Source organism: Adiantum capillus-veneris, chromosome 20 (genome assembly GCF_014529385.1).
Source record: "Adiantum capillus-veneris isolate H3 chromosome 20, ASM1452938v2, whole genome shotgun sequence".
NCBI lineage: Eukaryota > Viridiplantae > Streptophyta > Polypodiopsida > Polypodiales > Pteridaceae > Adiantum > Adiantum capillus-veneris.
In genome coordinates this window covers 19,856-42,481 of record NC_140950.1, presented here as the reverse complement: position 1 = coordinate 42,481, position 22,626 = coordinate 19,856, and the positions used below count along the sequence as shown (strand labels likewise).

Sequence of the window (22,626 nt, the reverse complement as noted above, 5' to 3'; positions counted from 1 at the left end):
TTTATTACGATAAAATATTGTAAGGAAAAAACTTAAATCCTCCCTCAAAAACCCCATTGAACACTCATAAGCATGAGGGAAAAATAGAAATTGGCATGTTGTCACAAGAGTAGAACCTGAAGAACCGAGAAACGTAAACAAAAATCTTGGAGAGAAAGAAAAGCCAAAGTTTTGGTAAAGAAACAAAACGAAGAAGCAAAAAAGAATGGGATCAAAAAGTAGACTCAAGAAATAGGAAATTCAAGCACATCTACTGATGAGGGTGGATCTGTACTTTTTTTGAGCCATTGGATTCAATCTTACAGGCTTATGAATCCCAAATAAAAATTAGGGCAAACTCTTGAGAAACAATGGGAAGAATACACTAATCCAATCCTAGAGAAGGAAGATTTGACATTTGCCAAAAATTAATTGAAGTCACACAAGCTCTAACGAAACAACAAGAAAAAACAAATCAATCAAAACTTGAAGATGACCTAAATCAACCAATGAGAGTCAAACAAAAAGGAGATAAAATGCAAGATGAAACAAAGCAACGAGAAAACAAATCTTCACAAAGCAACGAGAAAACAAATCTTCACAAAGACTACTAGAACTTGGACGCAAAATAGTTGAAGATTCAGAAGATAGGAAGTTAGTCACAGTGGCTCAAATTTAAAATGAATGGCATAACCCCACAAAAAAGCCCAAAATATCTCACAAAAAGCTCTATATTAGAACCTTATAAAAAATTCATTGTCCTCCACACACACACACACACACACACTCACACGAGATATACCAGACCCCACGACATCTTCTTCTCTCAGCGGAAGTATGCCAAGGACATCTTGGACAGACACAGAATGGAACAATATAGACCTATTGGCACCCCATTAGACCCCGGGGAGAACATTTTTTTGCACGCTACCAAAGATGGTGATCAAAGGATTAAACAAAACCCAATTGAAAGAGATAAAAACGGGAACCCAATACCCTAGAATGGTTCAACCAATACCTATAAAATTTTTTGGAGACTATTGTAAAGGAGAGAATGGAAATATCACCTTACCTGTAGAGTATAACAACATGAAAACGTTGCCTATAATCTATAGCAGGGCAGGTGTAGCCATAGTCACAAAGAGTATATTGGAAGCATTGGAGTAAATTTTCCATTAGAAAAACTCAAATGAAGTTATAATTTCCAGATGGACACCTTGAGAAGCCCCTAGGATTGCTCGAGCAAGTCACTGTATCATCTCGTTGAATAAAATTTGTGCACCTTTGCAGTTGTGGACATTGGGAAGAAACCCACTTATGATGTGATCTTAGGATGATCATTCATGAGATAACTAAAAATGAGGCATGATGAGACCATTACATGCATCAACATTACAAATCACTCTTTCAAGGATGTAGCGAAAACTCCTGTCAAAGAGTACGATTCCTTTATTACAAGAAACTCTTACCTACCTACATGGGAACAAGCTAAAGCACATCTTTGGATTTGTGGAGCTTCGGAACATGGTAGTTTAGAAAAGGAGGACTGTAAGTTAGAGCACAATCCTAGTGACAATGCTTATACGCTTGAACCTTTTCGAGAAGACGAATTTGAACCTTTAGAATAAACTCACATCCTAGCTATGCTAGATGTATGCACCAATGATGTCATCAAAATTGTATTTTGATGAAATACTTAGCTTTACCAGGGACAAATATTTTTGGAAGTGATCACTCTAGTAATATTTGTCCACCAGAAATCTATTATGATGGAAGCTTCAATGAGGCTTGATGCACGGTTTCAAAGTGTTGTTGTGCCAGGATGGAAGCCGCGAGTCTACAAGAGCCTAGGAAATTACTCCGGGACCAAGGGATAATTTACGGAATCTCGATCGGAGTTCATAAGTGCCCATAATGGCTTGACTAAGGTCAAAAAGCACCCAAAAGCACTCAAAAGCGCTTGGGCGGTGGTTCGAAACAAGGGGACATGGCCTGACTTGGGGAGCGGAGCAAGGCTCTTGGAGCATGGGCAGAGGGGCTAGGGGTGGTAACTTGGAGCCCAAGGCAACGAGAGAGAACCTAGGAGGGGCGCCCCCCTTTCTCTCTCTAAATATAGGGTTCCCCCCTCTCTCATCCACACTCCCAAGTAGGAATAGAGCCAAGGCTTGCCCTATGGCCCTATTCTTGGCCTCCTAAAGGGAAATCAAGTTCTCTCTCTCTCTCCCCCTATTCTTGCTCCCTGCTCCCAGAGCCTATAAAAACACATGCCAGGCCCCACTCTCAGTATGTGGAGTTGCAGGTACCCAGTTGCTGCCGAGATGCATGCTCGCCTACCTCATGAGCCATGAAGAGAGAGTGCTCCAGGACTCTCAAGGCTGCACCTAGGAATTCTCTAGGGCTCTCAAGCTATCCCTAAGGGCTTGACGTAGCTGCTCTTCTCTCTCTAGGTCTCTCGACTCTCCCCACAGTATCTCTATCACCTATGTGTGACAACGGGGCTTGGGAGGGTGAACTAGTCTTCTTCTCTCCTCTTTTTCTCATCCAACCAAGCAATCTATGTGCCAATTCTAAGTGGAAAAAGCTTCCAAAGCCTTGCGAAGAGGGCTTGTAATCTTGATTATCAATACAAGTTCCTTTAAAGTGGGGGATCGGAATCATATATCCGGCCCTCAACACTGTGTCGATTGTCTCTATCTATGTTTATTCTCTCCCTCTGTTATTTATGTTGCTAGCTTGGTAATTAAATTCCGCATAATTGCCGAGTTTATTTCAATTTCATTTCATTGGTATCAGAGCTCAAGGCAAGGCCACAAGTGTGTTGGTGGGATAAGAAACATGGGAGAGCCATCATCATCTTGGCAAACCTTCAATTTCCATGATGATGAGGGAAGCACACAAGGCATGCAAGCAATAAGGCTGCTGCTTGCAAAGTTGCAAGAAGCACAAGCTAATCCTCATCTTAAATCGTCTATTAGCAACCTATTGATGATTGAGGACTTAGTGTTGACAAGTGCTTGAAGACCTCCTTCCCATGTGGAACCTCTACACAGAGAAGCAGTGGAAGGAATTTTGATGGAGCACATACCAATGCCTGATGATGGTGCTAGCAACGAGCATCCACAAGTTCATAAGAACCGTAAAGACAAAGATCTCGAGGAGGGCGAAATACCAAAGGCAGATGAACCACCTCCCTCTCAAGGTATAAAGAAAGATCGTACCAAAGAGCGACGTACCAGGAGGCAAAGAAGAGGCTCTAGTGATGAGTCTTCGTCTTCCACAAGTGGTCGTAGTTCTCATGGTCGGTTTCCTAAGAAGGGGACAAAATCACCCTCTCCTTCTTCTAGTCCATCTTCAGCATCGACGGACGATAAACGCTCTTCGAGTGATGCTACTTCATCTCGCAAAGACAGGCACCCAAGGCGAAAGCAACATGCCTGGAAGATATCGAAGAAGATTCGCAAGTTCAAGGAAGGTGGGAAGAGCATCACTTTCCAAACCTATGATGGTACATATGGGAACATAGACAAAGTTCTCACTTTCATACAACAATTCGATGCGGCTTTTGGAGTGAAGACTTTACGAAAGCTTCCAAGCTACGTAACATCGCGATGCATCTCACGAAGTCAGCTCGACATTGGTGGTCTACACTGCGTGCCCAGAGAAAAGCTTAAAAGACTTGGAAGGCATGTAGAAGCGCCATCATGAAACAATTTCTTGATGATGATGGGGAGGATAATGTACTCACGGCTTGGTGTAGCCTTACATTTCATGAAGGTGAGTCCCTCCAGAGCTACATAGAGAAGTTTTGGGACACATGTCTCAAAGCTACAGTCTATAGAAACATCAATTTCACTGAGAAGAAGTAGCAGTTTTGTGCTAGTTTACCCGAGGATATGCACACATATGTGCAAGCACTCTAGCCTAAGACTATTGCTATAGTGATCCACTATACAAGAGTGGCTCACAAGATTGTCAAGTCGAAGACTCCTCCAAAGGGAGACAAAGGTAACGGTAGCTCGACCGCAAAGCCAATTGCAAAGAAGCAAGCTACCCCAAAGACCTATCAAGGGAATAGCCATCTCTCACCTGAAGAGATGGCGCATTACCGAAAAGAGAATCGCTCCTTTAGATGTGGAGCGACGGATCAATCCTATCGCAAATGTTCACAACGCAATGCAAAGCGCGAGCCTCTCACGGTAAGCAATGTTATAACTACTCCTCATGATGATCCTCCAGATGCTAATCAATTATGTTATGTGTAGGATAAGATCCGTGATCAAAATTCTTTGATTTTAATGGATCCAGGATCAACACACAAAATAATTTCAAAGGAGTTAGCACAGAAGCTGGGAATAAAGACAGGAGAGATGGGACCTCTTGAGAAGCTAAAGGTGCATTCAAAGAACAAGAAGTGTCAATCACACCATTGATTGGTAAACTCCGAGTTCATATACAAAGTTATGTAGAGCCAGAGGAATTTTATGTCGCTCCTCTTGAATCACAAGATGTTATTCTAGGTGCTCCATTGTTTCATAGGAAATCTGCTAGGCTTATCTACCCTGAAAGACTTATCACTTTCTCTCATAAAGGTAAAAATGCTATTATTCGTACTCAGAAGAAAGGGGACACCATACCCTTAGTTAATCATGTGGCCTTTAATAAAAATCATAATACAATAACCACCTGCAAGTGAAGCCTGAGGAGGGAACATCATATGACCTCCCAAAACATTCCAAGTCCGTGGATTTGGCTGACCCTAGAGAAGAACCAAAACCAATTTTCATCGCTAATGACCTAACACCGGAAGAAGAAGAACTACTAGTAAAAACACTCAAATGATACCGCGATATTTTTGTGTGGTGATTACATGATCTGAAGGGAGTGGATTCGTAGATTTTCCAACACACAATGTAAAGCCAAGCAAAATTGCACCCTTACACGTACATACATTTGCTAAGAAGATCAAAGAAAAAATTGATAGGTTGAAAGAATTCAAATTTATCCATGAAGTCAAATTCATCCTATCATAGTTATGCCCAAGAAAGGGAAATCTTGCCTATAACTGACTATGTATTGGAACGATCCCAAATTCCTATAGGTTATAGTTTCTTAGATGGCTTTTTGGGTTACAACCAAGCATCAATCCATCCAAATGATTAACATAAAAGTGCTTTTGCTATAGAATTTGGGATCTATGCTTACATGGTAATGTCTTTTAGCTTAACAAATGCACCAACCACGTTTAAAAGGCTGATGAATTGTGCCTTTAGGGAGTATCTTTGGGATTTCATCGAAGTATACATGGATGACCTATGTGCACATTCAACAAGATGAGAAAGAAGTTATTCTTTTATCTTATGCTCTTAAATACAAATTTGACATGAAAGCTGTCTAGTTCAATATGGTGGGACTATGATAGTTGAGCTATCTACATGTCATATTGTTTTAGGGATTATTGGTTTCTGTCGTTCATGTTGAAGTATCCAATGATGGAGGTAAATTTCAACGATGTACTTTTAGTAGTTGCAAATGTTGAGGTGTCCATGGCTTGATCTACATCACATAATTTCTCACATGTGTCTTTTGAGAGCTCCAAAGAAGGTATTGAAGGTAGAGAATCTCATTGGTCTCCACATGTGTATGTGGGCAATCTTGTGCCTTTGTTAACAATGGCAGAGGTGTCTGTTTCACTCATCAGGTGGGTGCTAGGTGGCCCTTGACATTCCAAGTGACTCTGTAACTTCCTCTAAGAGCTGCCACAACTTCTCAACAAAGATAATTTGGATGATTTGGGCCGACCCCCCTATGTGTGGGGGTATATATATGACCTCCCCCTTACCAATTGTATCATCCTTCCATGCTACATTGCTCCATATATTGATAGTGTTGCCACATGGTCGCATTCCCTTTGGGAGCAGATTAAATCTTTTGAAAATTGAAAATGTGGCATTAGTTCGTAGGAAATAAGATTGGAAACAAAGTGACGTGATTTTGCACCACTTGAGGAGCTGCATTTTTATCATTGGAATCAACAACTAGTGCATGGAGCATGCGATTAGGGAACAACTTACCACCTCTCATACACCTCAATAAGATGGTGTCGTTGGACATAGCAAAGTAGGATATTTGTGGATGTGTGGAAAGGGGGTCTAATGGAGAGGTAGACGTGTGTTTATTATATATTTGCATAAAATATGAAGAACAAGGAGAGAAAGGAAGATGGTAAAAAAGGCCACTTTTATACAAAATAAAGGTAAAGGAAGATAGGAAAAAGATTGGAGAAAGTTCTTCAAAAATAATAAAGAAAAAAAAAACCTTACAATGATGGGGTCTAATTACCAATGAGAAGTTGGAAATTGAATGCCCTTTACTATTACTAGTATGTAACCCGTCCTTCGGACGCGAAGAGAAGATGTAAGAGAAGGTATAAATGTAGGCTACGACACTAGTGATCACTAAACACTCGTCTTGCTGCATAACTACAACTCGCCTGGGCCCTGCCCGTTCCTTATAACTTCTTCTTTCCTCTAGCTCTATCTCGAGATGATTACACAATGAGCAATATCGTTCATATATTGCAAATATGGACACAACAAAGCATTTAGGCAAGTTGCTCATGCAACACCCACGATACTAAGTGGACATGCTCTCTCTCTCTCTCTCTCTCTCTCTCTCTCTCTCTCTCTCTCTCATGTTAGAGTGGAAAACTGGTCAAATGCTAGAGCTTGCGACACGTGTCCACCAGTATTCCAATTTGCTTAATGTGAAGAATAGATTCTACAAGCATTGAAGCACTTACACACTTTTTTGGCTCATGGAGGGTAAGGTGCAACTTGCACAATAGACTCATAGAGAGCTACCAACATGCAGTTTGAGGTAGTGGGCCCGGCTTGGAACGTAAACACCTCAAACTAAATGCATCACAAGCATAATCTTAAGTTTTGACACACTCCTTCAAACACAATCAATCAAATCCATGCACTTAGATCCAGTATGTATTGTCTCCATGCTTGATTACTCAATAGGCCCAAAAAGTTTCTTGAATGCTCAGGGGTGCCACTTGGCAAGCGCCCATTGGTGCCATAAAAAAAAAACTATAGCACTGCTGCAACCAAAAGCCAGCGAAGTGAAATCAAAAGATTTGGTGGGCGCCGGAAGGGCGAGCGAAGCTGGTGCGGGAGGATCAGGGGAGGGAGGTGCCTCGAAAAATCTGTAAAGCTCGTAGTGATAATAGTAGCTGGCGAGATGCACCTGCTTGCTCAATGACCCATTGCAAAAAGCTTGCTGGGATATGTTGGTCAGGCAGTCCAAGCACTCCGACTCGTTCAAGTAGCCCATGCATTGTGCCAAAGCGTACTCGCCACTCGCGTTGGCAGCAACAGATGTAAATCCATCCTGCTTCAGAGCCAGGCTCATCACACCCGCGATGCCCGTCACTGTATTGTGCATTATGATATTTTGGAAACAGGCTGGCTCGAAACAAACCCTTATGTTACAAGCAGCTTAGTGAGTATGTATGCCAAATGTGGTGCAATTGAAAAGCACAAGAGGTGCTTGACAAGCTTCTTGTCCGAAATGTTCGTGTCCTGGTTCGCATTGATTATAAGATACGCTCATAGTGGTCAAGCCAAGGAAGCTCTTAGTTGTTTTGAACAGATGCAAGATGAGGGACACTCTCTAGATGCAATCACCTATATTTGCATATTAAAAGTATGTGGTAGCTCTAAAGCCCTTCAAAAGGGTGAGCGGATTCATGATGAGAGTGTACAACAAGGTTTTTTGGGAAAAGATATTGTACCCGGGACTGCCCTCGTGGACATGTATACCAAGTGCGGAGCACTCAGAAAAACAAAGTACATATAGGGATGGAATGGCTTGGTCTGCATTAATTGCTGGGTAAGCACTACAAGGCCAAGGTGATGAGTCTTTGACCTTGTTTGACACTATCAAACGTGAGGGTTTCTATCCAAATGCTATTACCTTTATTTCCCTCTTGAAGGCTTGTGAAAGCATCAAAGCAGTGAACAAAGACAAGGAGATTCATGATGCACTTGCCATAAAAGGATTGCTAAAGAAAGACATTGTGCTTGGCAGTGCTTTGGTGGACGTGTATGTCAAGTATGGTGAGATTGTGAAAACACACAAAGTGCTGATTGAGCTTCCCCAGTGCAATCCCATATCTTGGAGTGCACTGATTGCAGGATAAGCCTAAGGGGGGTAGGGCAAAGAAGCTCTGAAATGCTTTGACCAAATGCAGCACGAGGTGCTCGCTCCAAGTGCCGGTTCGTACACATGCATTTTGAAGGCTTGTGGCAGTATAGGAGACCTTGACAAGGGTAAGCAAATTCATGGAAAGATCATGAGTTTGGGTTTGCTGCAGAAGGATGTCGTTCTTGGAAATGCTTTGGTCTACATGTATGCGAAATGTGATAATCTAGTAAAGGCAAGGCTTGATAATCTTCCTTGTCGGGATGTAGTTTCTTGGTTAGCAATGATTGTAAGATATGCAAAATAGGGGTAGGGTGAGGAAGCTCTTAGGCATTTTTGAGATGATACAACGTGAGGGATTGATCCTTGACACTTTTCTTGTGTGTCGAAGGCGTGTGCCAGCACAAGAGCAATTGACAAGGCCAAACAAATCCATGATGAGATTATCAATCAGGGGTTGCTTGGGAAAACACATGTGCTTGGTACTGCTTTAGTGGATATGTATGTAAAATGTGGGGAACTTGCAAAAGCAGAAGAAGCACTAGACAAGCTTCTTGTTCAAGATTTTTTCTCTTGGAATGCACTAAAAGCACGATATGCTCAACAAGGATGGGGTGAGGAAACAGTGAGATGTTTTGAGCGGATGCAAAGGTGTGTGGGCCATCCCCATATTCAGTCACTTTTTCATGTGTGCTTAATGCATGTAGTCATTCTGGTTTTTTTTTAATTAGGTGAAATGTATTATGCAAATATGCTAAGAATTCATGGCCTAACACCATGCACAGAGCACCACACATGCATGATTGTCTTGATTTGTTTGGTCGTGCAAGCACTTTCATAAGGCGCTTGCCGTGACTAACCATATGGAATCTTCTGACCATCCACCACTCTGGTTTACTTTGCTAGGTGCTTCTCGAAAATGAAACAATGTTAAGCTTGGGAAATGGGCCTTTGATCACGCCATACAATTAGACAAACACAATGCTGCATTTTATGTTTGCATGGCAAGATTGAGTGCGATGGAGAAATCATGCACATAAGATTCCGGGACAAAGTTATTGGTGGGCTTGCTTCCCTCCAAAAACCCTAAAAATGATGAGGACAAGTATATTGACCAAAAAAAAAAGAACATTCCATAATCAATTTACACAGTGAATCTAGTTAAATGAAAGAAAATTTCACTCTTGTCAACTTGTGAAAGACTTCAATAGCTTAAATACTCGGGCATTATAACATAGCAATGTTCTTACATACTTATCAAAACCGAGGACCAAGAATCCAATGCATGGAGCGCTCTCTCTCTCTCTCACACACACACACACACACACACACACATGCATGGACATGCACGCATATCATGCTCAACAATCAATTTTATGGTGGTAAATCAACTCCTTATGTAGTTCTGAGTCGCCCACATGACTCTTGTACCTCCGTTGAGCATACGTACATGTATGTAAATGGCACCTAGATTGTGAAAGGTAAAAAGAGGTTCTCTCTAAGAGTCTATGATAAATCCTCCCAAAGTAGAGGAGACGAGAGAGAGAGAATCTAGTAGATTACCGTTTCAATAGCAAAAAGAGAGGGGACTCCAAAAGAGTTGGAGGAAAGAAGGGCTTATGTAGAAATTGGTAGAGCTTTGTTTCCAAGAGCACTGATGACAATTGACAGATGGGCTTGTGTGATGCCTTCCCAGTTATAAAATTTTTGTGTCCCCAAATACAAGTGTCACTGAGAGAAAGGCAGAGAGGCATCGCCGCCTCTGTCTGAGATTCCCTCTTCAGGGAATAAACCAAAACTAGGGACACATACTACTATCGAGGACCCATTGTTGAATGAAGCGACATTAAGCATTAAAACTCTCCTAGGGTTTAGGGTTTAGGGTTCCTCTATAATCATATATACCCAGTGACAACCTATTCCTGGATCATACATGTTAAAATTAAAACCGAAACTGGGGGGGGGGGGGGGGGGGGGGGGGGGGGGGCGGCTAAAGGGCACGTGGCCGAGATTGTCCCAGGGTAGTGCGATTGACGAGGAGTGCACGGTGGGCATCCATGGGCATTTAACATTGGAAAAAATTGCTACCCATTCGAACCCACACCGATTTCCACCAACCCACCCGCATTGTACAATTTGTACACTGTGATCTCCCTAGGAAAAATTGCAAACCTAAGTAAACAACAACCTCAAGATTGCTATTAGGTGCGACACTGTCCAATGGCATGCCATGGAAATATGACATATATTCTCGAAACATTCACCCTGTAAGGAGCCTGCTGTTAGAGGCGCATCAAAAACTTCTTGGGCCTTGGCCAGCATACCAAACTTTGCATACATGTCCACCAATGCAGTTGCTAGCAACATATGCTTGTCCAATAATCCCTGCCTCTGAACCTCCATGTGTATCTCTTCACTTGTTTCAATTGCCTGTATACTGCCGTAAGCTTTTAAGATACAGACAAGGTTTACAACAGCAGGTGCAATGTCCTCATCTTGCATCTGTCCAAAACAGTGAACTGCTCGATCACCGAGTCCATGATCTACATAACCAGTAATTAGTGCATTCCATGAGGAAGTATCCCCTATTGGAATCTCATCAAATATCTCCTTTGCTTTTGCAAGCATGCCATAACTAGTATACAAAACTAACAACCCAATGCCAACAATGTTTTCTTGTTCTTCCAAGATGTGACTCTCAAGTAAAGCATGAACTCTTTTTCCTATGTATGCAGCTCCTAGGCTACCAAAAGCTTTCAAGATGCATACAAAAGAACCAGCATTAGGAGAACAACCTTCAGCTTGCATTCGTTCGTAAACAGCTCATTGCTGCCTCATCACGTTCATGCTGAGCATATCCCGTGATCAGTGTGTTCCATGAGACTAGATCACGAATGAGGAGCTTATCAAAAGCATCCTGTGCTATATCAATTCATGCACCTTAAAAACTCAAGTCAAGCACCTTAAAAACTTTGTACACTGTACAAACATACTATCTTGTCTCAGTGACCTCCTGGATCAAAAGGGAAGCTCAAAGGCCCCCCAAACAAATGCAGACTTCCACCTGGATTCCACACAAGTATAGCAAAAATCTCCTGCCTTGTCTTCACCCCAAAAGTCCTAGCATCAGCTGGCACAGCCTGAATGAAACCACTATCATGGCAGCTCTGAGCACAGAAATAACTGTATAAACTGCTGCTGATCAAATCCCACTGCCAATCACCAGATAGTCTCTTGACACCATCGAAAACGTAACCTATAGTGGAGTTCACCCAATCCCAACTTTGACCTCCAGCACCCTCATAAGCATTACCAGCTTTAGAAACTGGCAGCACCAACAAATCTCTTGCAACACTCACTTGGTCCATCACCTGAGCAAAAGAACCTGCTTTTAGCCGAAACGAGTCTGAGATAACCACATCGCTATTCACCACACCTGTCTCAGCACCACCATTACAAGCCTTAACCACGAGGGCCTTTAAAAGACTGTCAAAAACATATATGCCCGCACAAAGGCACACAAGAGCTTTGAACACATGGGTAGAATCTGCATACACATCTACTACTAAATCACCTGTTACTTGTTCAAGAGGTCCACCTTCATCAAAAAACTCTCTAAAACTTTTCCATTGGTTTCATTGTCCTGCAACCATCAAACTGAGCTACAATAGGAGCAACAACACCTGCCTCGGATAGAAGATTGTCAAAGAAAACATAATCATCCACACAGCCATCAACATGGCTCTCAACCTGTAAGACCAGCTCACCTGGGTTCTTACACTCACCACAAACAGACTCAAACTCACCAACTGACACATCTCCGTCTCCACCTGGCAGAAACGGCTCCTCAACAACAACAAGAGGTAACCCAACCCGTTGCTCTAACTCTTGATTAACAGATTGCAAGTCCGGATACACAGCTTTAAGAGAACACAAGCTTTCTTCCTCACATTCCTCGTCTGAGAAAGACTCCTCTCCATCGGTGCTGGACTCGCCATAGTCACCACTGTATCCCATCTCCTGATCACTTTCCTCATACATAACCTCAAGCTCTACAGGCTCTTCAAGGCTAAAAGAGATATCTTGGTCAAGCTCCATTGTATGAGATACATATTCTGATGAAGTTGAAGCCTCTAGACTGAGCCAGAACTGCAATTGAAGCTCTCTCCAAGTCTTTAGGAGCATCCTACCACTTTCAACCGTAGAAAATACCTCAGGTGGTTGATAAAAAGCCAGAAAAAGAGCCGGCTTCATGCTTCGCCAACTCCACTGGTCCTCGTCCGATAGCAAATCATGAATATAAGCCGCGTCTCCCAAAAGTCCTTGGTATGCATAGTTAGCCTGCTCATCATCTTCCAAAATTTGGAGACGCTCAAACTCCCTCTCCACAACTTGAAACCATGCAGAGATGTCTTCTCCAGGACCACCAGTAAAATGCCTGCTTGAACCCATTGCCATATTGGATCACCTGCAGCATAAGACCATTGTAAACTGAAGCTCTGGAGTTCGATCCTCAGTGGCGGGCACCAAAACGATGACAGAAGAAAGCCGGAGCGGGGCACCTCTAAAGCAATGCTTCTCTGTAAGTTCGGGATCACAAACCTATCTACTCAAACACGTGCAATTACAACTCCAAAGACTATATAGAGCTACCAACTCAAGCCCTCTCCCAAGTAACTTATAGGGAAACTCCATAAAGTCGGGCAAAAGGCCGCCCTGTCCTGCTGGCTGATCCGCACACTAGGGTTGATCGCTGAAAAGGCTGGCAGAATAGCCGTCTTCTGCAAAAGGCTGATGTAGCTGCCTCATTTAACGCATGCTCTGGTAGATCAGTGCAGATTACCCTTGATACTGAGTTGTGCAAACACACACTCATCTGAGAGGCCACGAGTAGGACAGATATCAACTCCTATCCAATAGCCCCACATATCTAATGGCATGTACGGCTTTTCTAATTGCCGGCGACCTCATTCGAAACCTTCAAAAGTCCCCCCACAAAGCTTGAGTGCTGCAAACTGTGATCCATAGCCAGGTCTCGCCTTCTTTTATCTGGTTTTTAATGTCACCATCTATCTCACTGGCCCCCAAGGTGAATGATGGCTCTTATCAACAATTGAAAGCATGCAAAACAACAGGCTAAATGTCGCGTAACTTTGGAGAGAACTCCGACTCACTTATCATTGGCAGAAACTCCTCCATGACTACCCCGGTCTGCTTTAAGATGCCTCGGCACAAAAACAAACCACGCAACACCTCCACAAGGGAGCAAGCTCCTTCATTTGCCCACAACCTGGCTCTTCCCTGCATGCTCCACACCTGCTACCATTGGTAGCTCCATTTCCCCCCTTCTAATTGGTGATTCCCCTTGCATAGCTGAATGATAGTACTCCAGCCAAAACATATGCGTCCCTGTTTCCCCCCAAGCTGGCACTCTCAGCCTCTCCCTCCCTCTCTGCTCGCGACCACTCCCCTTTCCAAAAACAACCTCCCACTACTCACGGCTCTCCCGTAGTTATCAAAGACGCTTTTTTCATTTAACCCTCTACCTTTGCTTGTAGATACATTAGCCCACCCTTGCACCAACAATAATAAAGTGAGTCCAAGCATGCAATACAAAACCTCTCAATGAAACTCACACAAGCTCAGACTCACCAACTGCATCGAGCTCGCACATCCCAAAAATTCTTCAACATAGCTTCGAAGGAGAACCTCCAAATAACAATACATATAATATCCGTTTTGACCGAAAACATCAGCAAACAGACAAGACAAACCAAACCTTTCTACATCTACCTTTACAAACCACTTCCCAAGTGCAACGGGCTATGCATGCCTACGTACAAGAGGCAATTTGACAAGCATTCCCGCTCTACTGATTAGCTTCTTGCCCATTCAAAAAACGCTTGACAACGTGCGAGGCTCCTACTAGATGCATGGCAGTCTGTTCCGCACGCTGATCTGGCAAAGATCCGTGGGTTTTAGCGCTGATTACGAGGTTTAATTAACAGTAAAGGGATGGCCCAGATTGGCCGCCCCCCTCCCCTGTACTTTGACGGTTCATAGCCTCTGCTTCGCGATGCTGACCTTGACGGAAAGAAAAATACTTCCAACACCCGTGGCATAACCCCCAATCATTTATGGGTGCCAAACATTTACAAAACCTTCGTCACAAACCAGTAACGAAATGTGAGGGTACATCAACCATGAAGTTCTTCTAGAAACTATACCAACAAATATATGACAGAAAAATTCTAGATGAGAATCGACACCCAATCATGACATGAAACCCTTAAGACTTTGCCGCCGCCGCCGCCCGTATGACAGCTTCTCGAAAGAGCGTGCAATGAGTCAAGAGGCGGGCTTTGTCAGGGACGGCGGGTGTGACTGCGGGCAGTTGCGCCATGGCGGACAGCCACCGATGCATGCATGGGCACTGCTCAGGGCCCGGGAATGTAAACGCGCCCAAGCTCTCATACGTCTCCTTCCAGCTTACCAGAGAGGCCATCACGATGTCTGGCAAACAGGGGCAGTCATTCCCAAAGAAGAAAGGGCCAGCGTTGCCCCCTCCTGCTGACTCCGCAGCAGTCTCCACCAACCCTTTCTCAAACCAGAAAAACTGCTCCACGATGTCTCGCCTTGCAGCTTCATGCTCTTCCCCTACTTTCTTCATCAGCTTCAAGCCGGTCTCTATAAACTGAGTCAAGACCATAAAAAGCAGCATCTCTCTCTCTCTCTCTCTCTCTCTCTCTCTCTCTCTCGCACACACACACACACACACACACACACACACACACACATTAGGGCTTACTTTACAATTGCCATATTGAGCCCAGAAGCGGGCCAGAGCATTCAAGCGAGCCTTGCCGGGGAGGAGTGCAGCTCTTTGTGCCCCGCCTGCAGCATCCCACGATGGTGGCCATGCTTCCTCTATATACTCTAGGATTACAAGGGACTGAGAGACGGGCTTGTCGTTATGAATGAGCACGGGCACCTCCTTGTATACGGGATTGGATTGCAGCAGCAGGGGGCTCTTCTGGTAGGGGATGTCCTCATCCACGTACGTGAACGCCACCCCTTTGATGTTCAAGGCTATGGCGCAGCTCATGGCAAAGGGGCTGGCCCATAAGTTGAGCAGCTGCACCACCTCTGCACCCCCCGCCCCCTCCTCTACGTCCATTACTCCTCCCCCCGCCTCCTCTACGTCCATTTCTCCTCCTCCTCCTCCTCTGATCTGAGCAGGACCTCGACTTATTCTCCTTTGGATACAATTTCCTAAGCATGTGGCCTCAGTAAACCGTGTTTTACAATTGTGCATTGGTTCCATCAGTACACTGCTACCGGTTTTGAAATTGACCTTTTGGCATCTCTTATTTTGGCAGTGTGTAGCGGTGTAGGCTACATTTGTTGAAAGCCACTAATAGGGCTTTTAAACAAGGTAAGGTTGTGACTTGTCACCACGATCTAGAGAGAGAGAGAGAGAGAGAGAGAGAGAGAGAGTGATGAAATGAAATGAAATGTTAAACGTCTGCAAAAGGGCTAACAAACCTATCAGATGACTTGTCACGACGACAGAGAGAGAGAGAGAGAGAGAGAGAGAGAGAGAGAGAGAGAGAGTGATGAAATGTTTATTAACATCTGCAAAAGGCCTAACTGACCTATGAGACCAAACGGTTACAACAGCATCAGCTTTTTCAAGCTTGAGAGAGAGAGAGAGAGAGAGAGAGAGAGAGGCTTCATATGATCATGATATTAATTAAATAAAGAAATGTCAGCCAAAGAGAGAGAGAGAGAGAGAGACCCAAAAGGAATTTGTCAAGTAACACATGTGATGGTGTGCAAGAATCTACATGTGGTATATACATCTGAAGGTTCATTTAACGGTGGAGGAATTGCATCGAAAGGAATTGAGAAGCCCCTATGGTCTCTTTGGACCAAAAATGAAGCGTTAAGCCTTAGTCTTGATGAAAGCTTGTCTCTCTCCTCTCCATTGACCGACCATTTTGACAAACTTGAAATCTTTTGCGCACCATTTTAGGCCTCGGCGGTGTGACCATGCATGGTCGCATCCCCAACATGAGTGTATGGTGACGCTCATTTGCTATTCATGTCTTGAACTCTCTTTCATGAGCATCCTGCTACTGCTCTGACTGCATCTCTAAGATTTTGCTATTGCCCCAAATTCTCAGATTTGTTAGCTATCTCATTCTCACGATCTACACACACACACACACACACACACACACAAATGGGGAGGGGGGGAGGGGAGCTCCTATACTTGAGTTACAGAGCCCCGGGGTGGGAGATGTAGTCTGCGGTGCAGGTCTTGTCAAGAAAGGGTAGAATTGAGATTGGCAGATGTCTCCAATGTAAGGGTGGGGGGTGGGGCTATGTGCAGGAGCGCTCCACTGTTCTCCCTCAATGCCAAATTCCTAGCTTGCATTCCTAGCTCTCCTATCAAGGAAAAGAGCCCTCTTGGAGTGCGGGCCTGCACCACCTTACTAGCACCCCATTGGCTGAATGCATCAATAACCTTGTCATTTCAGTGGTTGTCTTCTTGCTCCTACTCGGTGAGAGGGGTTGGAATGGAATTTGTTGCAAACTAGTATTCCATTTTTTCTCAAAACCTTCCGACTGAACATCCAAGGTTGGCAAATGGTTGCGAACGAGGTGCCAAACCCAACACCATGAGAACAACCCCTTATACTTTTTGGATGCCGTGTTTGATTCAAACGGATGACACATCATTAGCTCCACTATACAGGTTGCAAACCTATTTAATAAACCCACTATACTTATCCTACTCACTCTCGTTAGCCTCCTACCAAGTTGTCAATGTTAATAAACCCATATGTCAAAGAATCTAGGAATCTTTAGTTGATTTTTTGGTCCCACATGAAAATGTTTTCCGCATTAGTGTGATGTGCTTTCCAAAAGCCATAAAAGTAGGAAACACTTTTGAATTTTACCGCCTAAAAAAGAAAAGGTGTTGCTCGGAACTTGCTCCTCAAGACAAGCTCATCCCTTTAGGAAGTATGGCTAGTATTGCGCTTAAAAATTCACAAAAAGTCATGAGTATCAAGGAAATTTAAGAATATTACGATTTCTTAGAAAAAGTGAAGATACACTTCACGTGCATTCCAAAAGTAGTTTGAAAGTGGTGTGCGAGATTTGGCTCTATCTACTAATAATAGAATGGGAGAAGGGATTCCGACCCTCTCCCCCCACGTGGCAGCATAAGGGTCCTCCGATAATGGCATCACACCCCCCCTCCCCTGTGCACCGACGCACAACAATCCACTGTAGCTCTCTCTCTCTCTCTCTCTCTCTCTCTCTCTCTCTCTCCATCCATAGTGCGCACTGCAGCCAGGTGTTACGGCGAAAACAACCCAGGATGAGGTCTGACACTTGACATCTCCTCCCTACACCATCCCTCACTCCCCTCTCACGCTCCCTGGCTGTAAAGTGGCACTCAAGTTTCCTGTTGCAAGATTGATTCGAGGAGATTTTCAAAAATTCCCCCACTCATGTGGTGGGCTTGACTATTCTTCTCCCATTCCCCCCTTCACTTTGTCTTGGCTACCATGGACACTAATGTGTGACCCGTCGGCTTCCCCCCTTGAAGGCTTGCAAAGACTTTCATTCTACCTGCAAAGTGCTCTCTCTCTCTCTCTCTCTCTCTCTCTCTCTCTCTCTCTCTCTCTCTCTCTCTCTCTCTTTGTGTGCGTGTGCCTGGCAGGATCTTACAAGTTGAGCTTAGCCACCTCTACAGATTTGAGGAGAGTATGCCATTGGTGCTACGACCATGCGACAACTCGATATACCAAGTGGTTTTTGACACACCTCTACCACAAGCAACCGAAGCTACAATGTCTCTAGTGCAACTTGTGAGTGATGGCATCTCCATCACGCTTTGTAGTTCACCCATCCCTTTAATGCAGGGATGTTCTATTCAAAGGGTAGCCGCATAGCGAGCATCCATGATGGCTTGCATAGAAGCCTAGAGGTCCCCAAGAGCTTCCAGGTGAATGGTTAGCAAGCTTAGTGCATGCGTGCCTCATTTGTCTCATGCATGGTTGCATTCTTGCGCTCCTCACCCCCCAGTAACCCAAAAGCAACTTATTGGGAACTCGTCATTTTTCTTCGAAAATACTTCACATAAACCGAAAAAGTTCGTAACATATTGAGAACCTCAACGTCATGTGAACAGCCGCCATTGTGTGGCTAGAGGCACCAAATGTTGCTGCATTATTGTAATTTGTATGGTGGCTTTCATGTGGTGGGTCACGAAGGTTGGGGCAACAAACAAATTTTTCTTCTGATTGATAACACCGTAGCATGGCACAATAGTTCTGCCTTTAGCAAAGGGTTAGACGGAGACACTTGGAAAGGGGGGGTAAATACCCCCCTCCCCCTCCCCTCCCCTTTTCCCACACACACCAAAGGGAGATACCCCCCAAAGGGCCTAGAAACCATGGGGGGCACATAAATGCAACACATGTTGTTTTTTAACTAACTAATTGAAACATTTTGTAGTTCATCAAAGCAAGATTCAAATTGTTGATTGACTAAACCCACATTGAAAACAGTATCAAGGATGCTTAATTTACAATGCTCATGGAGGGTTGAACGTTCAAGGCACTAACATGGTAATGATGGAAACATTATGCTAGAGTGTACACACATGGACACTATTGTTGGAGCTATAGTAGGTGCTATACCACTAGATAACGGCATCGTACTAGCTATAGCTGTCATAGGTGCACTTGCCATTATGCTGATCGTTGGAGTAGCCATTGTGGTATTTCTAAAAGAGAGCTGAGACAAATCTGGAAAACTAAATGTATTGCTCGTAGGCTCAACTTGCATTAAGACTGGACTGGCGAAACAACATACGAAGGATCTATGGGACTCACTGAAGGAGTCTCCATCTGTGAGACAGAGTCAGTTGTTTGCCCTTGCTGGTATCTAGAAATCACGTAGGACCTGTTGAAGGCAAGTTCATCCCTTGGTTCTGCCTCTCCGACTCGATAATCCTATGGATGACATTGCAAATCATGTGTCGTTGTCCCTCTATACTAGGGGCACTAGATGTGGATTGTACCACTTCTAACCAACCCACATCATAGGTATAGCTTGTGTAAAGGTCAGTCAAAGTCTTGGTGCGTAGGTCATATTCCCAATTTCCATTGAGAAATGACCCTTCTAGGTTTGGTGTACTCAATGTTCCTCTTGAAGTGGAAGCAATGTCGCTTCCCGTGGTCAAGCTTCTAGCGGTTGCTACCCTAGGAGATGTTTCAGAAGATGGTAGCTTGATGGGACCCTCGTTAAATGAAGTGGGTAGGATATCCACATGGACACTCCTAGGAGGTGTCGGGTCTACACGAGATATGAATGGTGAATTTACTTCCCCCATCCCTTCATTTACTTCAATAGGCGCAGGTTCGGAGCGAGTGGCTCGACTAAAGGTCTCCATTAGATGACTAGACAAACTAGCAGTAGGCTATGGATCCAGGGGAGGTGTGTCTTGATTTGGATTCTCTAGGTTTTGTGTAGGGTATCCCTCCATCACGCTGTAGTCGGATGAAGAGTCTCTTGCCATTAGGCATGGATCTTGAATGACACTACCTTGAGTCTCGACCGAAGGCCCGAAACCTAACGTAGGCGGGTAGTGTGAACTTGGTTAAACTAAAGCCCCCTCTAGTTGATCAAACTCTAGCACTTGGCCAGAGCGTAAATGCATAAGGGTTCAATGTCCTAGAGGTGTTGGCAAGCAACCTCGGATGTGTTTCGTCCGTTTTCTTATGTGTTTTTCTTCTTGGTCTTATTTAGTTGTTTGTGTATTTGTTCTACCCTTTGTAGACTCGCTTATCGGACTAGGGCTTGCCAAGAAGATCCGCACAGGAGGAATTTTCTAAAGTGAGATCCATGCAGGAGGATATGCAGCCAAAGGATGCTTTAGAAATTATATTCAATCCTACAAACTGAAGTGGGAATCAAAAATCAGAAAAAGCCACAAGTGGAATATCTAAAAAAACCACAGGCAAATAATCAGAATCAGCGACTACTGAAAAATCAAATCAGGAACAGGTGGAATATCTGAAAAAGCAACAAGTGGATAATCAAAATTAGCCACAAGTGGAAGATCAGCATAAACAGGGGGAAAGTCAACAAAGAAAGGAGACAATATTAGAAACAGAACGAAATGAGCAGAAGAAACTGGTAGAAACCAATGCTGGAATTTCGGACAACAGATTTCCTCGTGCAGAATTTTCAAAAGCTAGAGCGGAATCGATTCAAGTGTTTCGGAAAATGTTTTTTACAGATTTTAAGCATATTCAAATGCAAGGTGGTAAAACAAAGCTCCAGGAGTTTACAGATGTTGATTTTGATGGTTGGCGGATTCAGGTGGATTGTCCAACTGTTTTGTGTGATGTTGCGGATGATATGAGGATCGTAACTTTGATACTGAATTGGTTCAAGAGCATATTTTGATGTCAAAGATTGAGTATGAGGATCGTAATTGATTTTGAATTTAATTGACCGGATTGTTTTATGGTCAGATTTGGCTGAAAATGGATCAGACAAAATCCTCACTGACAGAATTTAGCAAATGGGCTGTCAAGAGCAGTTCCTTGAGGAGTATGAAGTAGGTTTGATAGATTTTGAAGATCAGAATTTGATGCAGAATGATGAATTATCAAGTTTAAGCTCTTTGGAAGTGTTTTCTGATATTGATGTGCGGCAAGTTGTTGTGAATCCTAACATACTTTTGATGGAGGATGTTTGTTTCAAAGCTGATGATGTAATTGAAGTTGATTCTTACAAAGTGGATTGTCAAATGTGGATGGCGGATCATTAGAATTCAGATTTTCATATGTTGCAGATTTTGGACTTGCTAATTTTTGCAAGAGGAATGCATTACAAAGTGCATAATGATCAGGATTTACTGTTTGCATATCAGATTATGACTATACAAGCTCAAAGGATTTTTGTGGATTATGTGAAGCTTGTTTATCTGATTTTTATGGATGTTCAAAAATTTTAGGCGGATGTTCAGAAAGTGCAGAGGATCTATCAAAAATCTACAGAGCAGTATTTTACAGCAGGAAATTCAGCAGATATGCAGAATCAAGTTGCAGATGTGCAGAAACAGATTGCAGATATGGGAAAACTGATAGCGGATAATCCGAATGTGGAGTTTCAGGAGCGGTTTTCCAAATTTGATGTTGGAGGAATGATTTTTGCAGATCTAGTATCTATGTTAATGCTAATTTTGATGATTTTGCAAGTTTTCAGCAAAGAGGATATTCAGAATTTCAATGAGGATATTCCGATGGAGTGCATATGGATTTTTTCCATCAAGGAAGAATTATTTTCTACACTTTATCTTTGGAGTAGAGGATTTCTCATTGAGTTTTGGTTCCATAAGTTTATTTTGTATGATCTGATTTGGATTTATTTGTATAAGAGAGATTCCCAACCTTGGCATGTTGTCATAAAATGGAGCACATGTATTTCACAACTGGGTGTGAGGAGGAGCAAAATGATATGGGATTGCACATGTATGGGAATTGATGGATCTAGGAGGTGTATTTGTGAATCTTGGATTACATTCCAGGCACTTTGCTTTGCACACTCTAGCCTATCCAGCTTAATTATGGATCAAGGGATTGTGGGAATTGAGTCAAATTTTGAGAAAATTTTCAAGCCACCGGGAAGTGCCTATGTTAACGGTGGAATATCCATAAGCTTTCTTGTGTGGGAAATTGGGCTTAGGAACCTAGGGATATGGAAAGTCACTTGAAGGTCATGGGATTTGGGGAGTTGCAAAGTCCTGGGAAGTGGGTCGTTGCCTATTTGAGGAACCTTTGTATCTTGTTTTTATCATAAGGCAATTTGCAATGCATGGCAGTTTGGGCGTGTGTCTCTCTCTTTCTCCATGTGTGTGCAAGGCCACAACATGGCTGATTGAGGGGAGCTAGATGCTGATGAAGCTGGAGAGTTTTTCTCGCGAATGGGCGTTAGATTGGCTCTCACCACTACCTACAATCCTGAAGGTAATGGGAAGAGTGAAAGGGGACATCCACCTATTGTTAAAGCTTTAGCAAAAGCTTGTCAAGGACGGATTGGTGATTGGCCAAGACTTTTACCATATGCTTTATGGGCTGACCGAACCAATCACATCTCTGTTTGACTGGTTACATGCCATCAGAATTAATGTATGGACAAAATCCTATTATGCCTACGGAAGAAGCACATGCCGGAGTGGCACATGCCGGAGGATGTGCAGGTTCATAGGGGGTGAATGTTGTGATGTGGAGGGATCAGAGGTAGAAAGTCATCGGGGAAGCCTCTCATGTGTGCATTTATAAGTGGAGAAGAAGTGATGAAGATCTCGTGCTTTTTGGCTTGGAGATCCGATGTTGGAAGATCACTAAA

General features: G+C 43.5%; 5 protein-coding genes across 6 annotated transcripts; 2 read left to right on the top strand and 3 right to left on the bottom strand.

Annotated features, from left to right (window-relative positions):
- Window positions 1-7,554: 7,554 nt before the first annotated feature.
- LOC147431965 (pentatricopeptide repeat-containing protein At4g18520, chloroplastic-like) lies at window positions 7,555-8,185 on the top strand. Its single transcript, XM_086491505.1, has 2 exons — window positions 7,555-7,753; window positions 7,890-8,185. The coding sequence occupies exons 1-2, from the start codon at window positions 7,555-7,557 to the stop codon at window positions 8,183-8,185; spliced, it is 495 nt and encodes a 164-aa protein (XP_086347631.1).
- Window positions 8,186-8,230: 45 nt separating this feature from the next.
- Window positions 8,231-8,922, top strand: LOC147431964 (pentatricopeptide repeat-containing protein At4g38010-like). The gene is made up of 3 exons (XM_086491504.1): window positions 8,231-8,476; window positions 8,579-8,838; window positions 8,919-8,922. The coding sequence occupies exons 1-3, from the start codon at window positions 8,231-8,233 to the stop codon at window positions 8,920-8,922; spliced, it is 510 nt and encodes a 169-aa protein (XP_086347630.1).
- A 1,250-nt stretch (window positions 8,923-10,172) lies between these two features.
- On the bottom strand, window positions 10,173-10,995 carry LOC147431963 (pentatricopeptide repeat-containing protein At5g27110-like). Its single transcript, XM_086491785.1, has one exon. It carries the CDS (start codon window positions 10,993-10,995, stop codon window positions 10,360-10,362), a length of 636 nt encoding a protein of 211 aa, XP_086347911.1. The 3' UTR covers window positions 10,173-10,359.
- Window positions 10,173-15,448, bottom strand: LOC147431961 (glutathione S-transferase U20-like). 2 transcript variants are annotated; one of them, XM_086491783.1, is made up of 2 exons: window positions 14,996-15,448; window positions 10,173-11,558 (listed from the first exon to the last, which is right to left on the bottom strand). In XM_086491783.1, exons 1-2 carry the CDS (start codon window positions 15,392-15,394, stop codon window positions 11,190-11,192), a joined length of 768 nt encoding a protein of 255 aa, XP_086347909.1. In that variant the 5' UTR covers window positions 15,395-15,448; the 3' UTR covers window positions 10,173-11,189. The 2 variants fall into 2 exon arrangements, with proteins under 2 accessions (XP_086347909.1, XP_086347908.1); XM_086491782.1 differs by lacking the exon at window positions 10,173-11,558 and adding an exon at window positions 14,304-14,881 and having other exon boundaries at window positions 14,996-15,438.
- On the bottom strand, window positions 11,663-14,165 carry LOC147431962 (uncharacterized). Its single transcript, XM_086491784.1, has one exon. It carries the CDS (start codon window positions 12,643-12,645, stop codon window positions 11,803-11,805), a length of 843 nt encoding a protein of 280 aa, XP_086347910.1. The 5' UTR covers window positions 12,646-14,165; the 3' UTR covers window positions 11,663-11,802.
- Window positions 15,449-22,626: the final 7,178 nt, after the last annotated feature.